Below are 5,885 nucleotides of genomic sequence, written 5' to 3'. Positions count from 1 at the left end.
CATGGTTGATTAGAATGTTGTGCAAGGCCAAATGATTCAAGAACTGACAATTTCCTATTATCCTTCTTAGGACAACCAATAGGAGACATTTTTCAACCTTTAGCAAGATGCCATAAGATTTGACTATATATTTCTTGATAGGTAATTCATTACTTGGTTGAATTATGTTTTGTAACATTTAGGGAAACATGTAGCTTTATGACAAAGAACAAGCGCTTCATGAAAAGTGGTACTTGGATAATATATTTGTATGGATTTAAGAAACAAAGAAAAACAAGGAAGAGTTTAAACCATAGCTGTATAATTGTGGAGTCCAATACCCTAAGCATAAGATAGATATTCTTTTCATAGTTGCTAGATTCATATAATTATGACAATAAAAATTTCCACCATTAACAATGTAGAAAACAACTCCAACACCCATGCCTAAGATGGAAGGATGGCAAGCATTTGCATTCAAGGTATCTACCCACAATGTTGATTTCCTAAGGTGTGGATTCTATGGTGCCCATGATATATATTTTGTGACCATGAAGGCTGCCATTACTTCAAGGAGCGTTGCATTAAATTATCCATAGAATGAAAAACCAAATGCTAATTTATATATGAGGAGGATAATGAAGAATACCTTATAGTCTAGGGTTGAACGATAATTTTCCTCCTCTTTGGATGATGAGATGCAATTCACATGAAAATGGAATGTAGGGAAAGAACACTCAAGGATAATCAAGAAAAAGCTAGAGCTTGTTGAATGGGTATTCAATGTGCTCCATCACCTTGGACTATGTGTAATAGTACCATGAAAGTTACATATTTTATTGTTACAAGTTACATCATGTTAGGATAAGTTTGGGAACTATCTCCAAATCACAACATAACTATTAAATCTTATGAGGTCATTTGGACTTTGACGGATCTCTTTTACAAAACCATCACTAATCAAAATTATTAACACCGGGTTAAAAATATTTCCCTTCTTTTCAAATATAGATATTTAATCCAACCTTTATAATTCACCATTGATTTTGAAATTTTAAATTTTTTTCGCACCAATGACAACGACAACAAGACCGTTATTAATTGTAGTTGACTCGTACCCGCGCCTTTCGGAAGAATTGATGGCAGGATGTCAGTTATTTATTCGGGACCTGGTTGCGTGTCACTCTGCATTCTCAACCGTACCTCCAACATTGGTAGCCGGTCCCTGAAAGGGGTTGTCACGATTCGTTTAGCACCAGCAATAATAGTGAAGGGTTCGACCACCGATTTCAGAGAACAGCTTGTACTCATTTACTTCTCGCAACAAGTTGGACTTCCCGGTTCATTGGATGAACCCTAAGAATGATGAAGGATACTTTCACCACTCTTAAGCCTCTGTAGCGGAAGGCCCGTGAGATAATCACTGTTCACAGGTTCCGGGGTCGATCCCCATCTGCTACTGGTGATAAAAGAGTACACGGAAACCGTGATGAAGCGCCCACTGGAATCATCACTATGTTGGACCAGGAATGGAGAGGAGGCGGAGGTGGAGGCAGACGACATCAATCCCATTCCGAAGAGACCCTGCACGGGCAGAGACGGCGACAGTTTCGAAGAATTCCTGGCTCTGCTCAAACGAATCAAGGCTACACGCAGGTACGGCCTCAGAACTCGTAATGACCTCAACCGCCAAGAACCCGCACTAAAATGCATCAAAACAGTTGTGTCCAACGCGTTCTGGCGCCCGTCTTTCGAGTGGGAGGATTTCTTAAACCACGGGAAAACCTGCGACGTCCTGCCCGACTTATCCGCCGTCGAGGAGGAAGAAGTTGTCCGTCACGCGAGTAACAATGTCAAACGGAAGGCCAGTACGAATCCGGACCTCGAAGGCCTGGATCTCAATAGTTTACCGGCGGAGTTGCCGCTATTTCAGTAGGTATCAGGTTTTGTCGGATAGAAGTCCCACGGCGGGCCAATATCTTACCAAGGCCAAATCTCCTCAACCTGCGCAGGCAGATCTAGAATCCCGTAAGTAGACTATTTTACATCTAATTCATAAAACTTGTCTATACCCAATAAACATTTTGGACATCATTTCGTTTTGGACATCTAGTACATCTGTCAACGCCAATATCTAGCATTTCTCCAACAATTCTTAATCGTTTTCCCGGGTCGTTCGAGAGGCTATGGCCGTTGTCTGGATCGAGATGTGACAGTCGCCGTCGATTGAAAGAAATATGATGTTTGCAGCGTAAATGAAAAGAATAATGATGCTTGTTATCTAGTTTATATAGAATGTTTATTGATATTCCAGAATTTTCACCCTCGAAATGTTTGGTTTGCATCCGTCAGGATCCGAATCATCGAGTGTTTTGCGTGACTTGCGTGAGCATTATATTATTGTAATTTCTATTCAATTGTTTTTAACAATTTCTTACTCAGACATATCTTTTTTTAAGAAATTTAGGAGCCGGGGCGTTTATTTTTTCCCTGAGAAAGGGACTGGCTATACAGCAGAAAGATAAATTTTGTGCAGAGTTGCAGATCAATATTTTATTGGCGTTATAGGTCTATATTTTCCGAAGAGTAGAAGATCTATATTACTTGGGCAACCTGTCGATAGTCGAGTGTGTTAGAGTTTGTTGTTATATTAAAGGTCAACACAACTGATTCCGATTCCCTAATGTAGATGTGTAATGAATGTAGGAGTCGAAGTGTTCTGTTTGGACTGTAGGGTTACAAAAAGAAGGTTTCTCTGTGTATCGCCTCTGCTTAGTCAAATTGTTTTTCTCCTTCATTTTGATTGATCAGTCTATTCACGAGAATGGACGGTTCTTTGTACTTCATTTTGTTTGATCAGTCTTTGAACGAGTATGGATGGTTCTTTGTATGGCTTTCCTTTATCAACGCACATCATCGATATTGACTTATTCGAGTTTATAAAATGAGGTGACATAAGCGATTCAACGCCTGACCTAAAAATTATTTATTTAACGCCTGACCTAAAAATTATTTATTTAGTGACAGAGTGGTGTTGAAGGAACAAATTAAAGAGGAGTGGAGAAAGAAAGGTAGGCAATAAAGATACACGATTATCTGAGAAATGTAAACGAAACATCGTCCGAGGTTATATGAGAAATTACTGTAAAGGAAACCTCCGCCCTGTGTTAAAGAACAGTACAATTACTCATAATTTCCTCCGCCTTGTCTAAAACAACAGTACAATCACTCATAAAAGAGAAGAATAACGAGTTTAATGAGAAGAATAACGAGGTTCAGGAATTGTTTGGATGGTCAAAAATAGTCTGGATGTTTAAATGTAATTTTAATGGTGGAAATAGATTTAGTATTATCAAATACTTAAGGGTATTAAAGATTTTGAAGTTTGATAATCATAATTTGGAAATAGATTCAGCACCATCAAAAACCCTGATGACCACCCAACATTTTGAAATTTAACCATTAAAACATAAATTTACAAATATCGTAAATATTCATGTTATGGAATAAACTAAGCACTTGAGTAAAAAGTATGGTACACAGAACCGAAATAAATGCGGTTTAATTTAGAGAGTATAAACAGTGGAGGCATACACAGAACCGAAATAAATGCGGTTTAATTTAGAGAGTATAAACAGTGGAGGCATCCAGGCGTGTATATAGAGTTGAGTAATCGAAGTTGTATACCGTGTCATAAGATTTTAAATATTTTACATTTTTAAAATAAAACTAGCATTGCGGGAAACGTAATATCTCAAGTGTGCAATATACACTGGGTTAATCTAGGGGATTATATAGAGTGGAGAAATCTAGGTTGTACTCGTTGATATAGGATTTGGCGTAGCCGAATAGATGAGCGCTTTTCCCTTTCACCCAATAAGAAACTTCTGAAGGGTCAAACTAACTGGGCACTAGGTTTGGGTTTGGGTTTGATGTGAGTGGGATCTGCCAATAAGAAACTTCTTATGGGCCAAACTAACTGGGCACTATATTTGGGTTTGGGTTTGATGTGAGTGGGATCTGCCAGCCATGCTTCGTAATTGGACAAACGATCGACTTTCTCTAGCCAACATGTAGGCTAGAAAAGTTTCCGCCGTCTACTCCAAACCTAAGGATTTGGTAGAGATTAAATGTACTCTAAACAAAATGCAATATGAGCAAATTGTTCGGACGAATGCGCGATGGGAATCAAGCCAAATAAATATTGATTTTAAGCGAAAAGGAAACTGGATGGATATGGCGCGGGGACAGGTACTTAATGAATTATTGAACTGAACTTACGCGGATCTATTCTAGAGGTGCAGCTTATTTGCTTATAGTCGTGTGATCAAAGGTTCAAATGCCTTCGAGATCAAAAGTTTAAATTCGAGTTTATCTCTCTTTGTCAAAGGGATAGGGTTGGTATGTATTGGGTTATAATGGGCAGGATTGGTATGTATTGGGTTATAATGGGCAGGGTTGGCGTAATGTCATCTCAATGCCGGTCCCCAACTTAATGTACAAAAAAATTAATATTTCATTTATAATTTTTTCAGTTTAAGCGCTAAATCATTTATGTGATGATAATACAAAATACACAACATCCCATTTATGTGATGATAAAAAGTACACAACTGCTTTTGGTGTGACATATGAGAGAAATCAGAGTTATGGAAATTTTGAAGATTACAACGGGTTTATTAAACAAAATAATAAAATCAGAGTTTAAATAATAAAATCAGAGTTATTATTTTTTAAAGGAAAAAATAAAAGTATTATTTATTGTATTTTTAGTTTATTGTTTTATAGATTTACTCAAATGTAAAGTGTATATACATGTTGAATGTGGAAATTAAATTCTTATTCTGTATATTTTTTAGTAGCCCCAAACTGAAAACAAGTTAAAATACATTAAAAAATGTGTTTTGAGACACATTTTTCATGTATTTCCAATCCCAAAGGTATGTAGAGTGGGTACTGATTAGATGTAAAATTTGATTATGCATCCAAAGAATGTGTAAATTTGACCTTTGAACAAATGAGAAGATAAGTGAAAAATACAATAAAAATAGCAAAAATTCATTACCCACCAAAAATATACCCATGGGGATGACATCTTCATCTTTAAATTTGATTTTTTAGTACATCTTCTGTTTTGAGGCCCATTTTTGACCTCCAACTTTCCCTAATGATAAATTTAAAGTCCCAAAATTGTATATCAAAAAATTTGTTAATCCAGTGCACTTGACACAATTTAATCCATACTCAACTAGTAAGCTTATGATTTGTAGAGTCTTACTATATCCCCCAAAAATAGCCTCATGTATGTTAGCAACATAAAACACCCCATATTTATAGTCCATCTAAACTAAAAAGAGAGTTTGCCTTAATGGAAGGAGACAAATTAGCATGGGATTCTAGTGGAGTCATAGGAAGGTTAGCTAGCCTCTTAATGAGAATTGAGACTTTGTCATCTAATTTATGGATCTTTTGCAAAACCTTATCAATGCGAATTTGTAGTTCTCTTTGATTCTTTGAGAGCTCCACTAAACCTATCCTAAGAGAGTTTTGATATGCCAATGTAGGTTGATAGATTGCATATAGGAAGTCTAGAAAAACTCGTTTACTAGTTTTAGGAATCCAGTTGTGAGTTCCCATCTCTGCATATTGTTTTAGGATGAAATGATGACTAAAACACACTTCCCCTCCATGTCTAAAATGATGTTTTCAATTTCCATTAGAGTGAACTTGTTATATTTTGCCATGGATTATCGAGTTTCTACCTGAACTTGTGGCTTCATACTTGACTGACCGCTCCTTTCATAGAAGCCTCTCGAGGAAGCTCTTAACCACACCATATTGAGTAACAATCCCTCGTGTAACACCATCTATCCCAACTACAGGAAAATCATAAGCTGCACCTTTAT

At 36.8% G+C, this 5,885-nt stretch overlaps 1 protein-coding gene across 1 annotated transcript; it reads left to right on the top strand.

The window, feature by feature from the left end:
• Positions 1 to 1,285: 1,285 nt before the first annotated feature.
• LOC149178942 (uncharacterized) lies at positions 1,286 to 2,295 on the top strand. The gene has a single exon (XM_089423750.1). The coding sequence runs from the start codon at positions 1,469 to 1,471 to the stop codon at positions 1,913 to 1,915; it is 447 nt and encodes a 148-aa protein (XP_089279876.1). The 5' UTR covers positions 1,286 to 1,468; the 3' UTR covers positions 1,916 to 2,295.
• The last annotated feature ends 3,590 nt before the right edge of the window (positions 2,296 to 5,885 follow it).

The sequence above is a fragment of the Pinus tabuliformis genome, chromosome 4_1 (genome assembly GCF_031772625.1).
Source record: "Pinus tabuliformis cultivar Carrire ecotype Pingquan chromosome 4_1, CPIR1, whole genome shotgun sequence".
Classification (NCBI taxonomy): Eukaryota; Viridiplantae; Streptophyta; class Pinopsida; order Pinales; family Pinaceae; genus Pinus; species Pinus tabuliformis.
The sequence above is the reverse complement of the archived record's forward strand: the minus strand, read 5'-3'. Positions and strand labels throughout refer to the sequence as shown.

Bases quoted from the DNA above. Each gene is read 5' to 3' on its own strand.
- LOC149178942 (XM_089423750.1), top strand. From the start codon at position 1,469: ATGAAGCGCCCACTGGAATCATCACTATGTTGGACCAGGAATGGAGAG.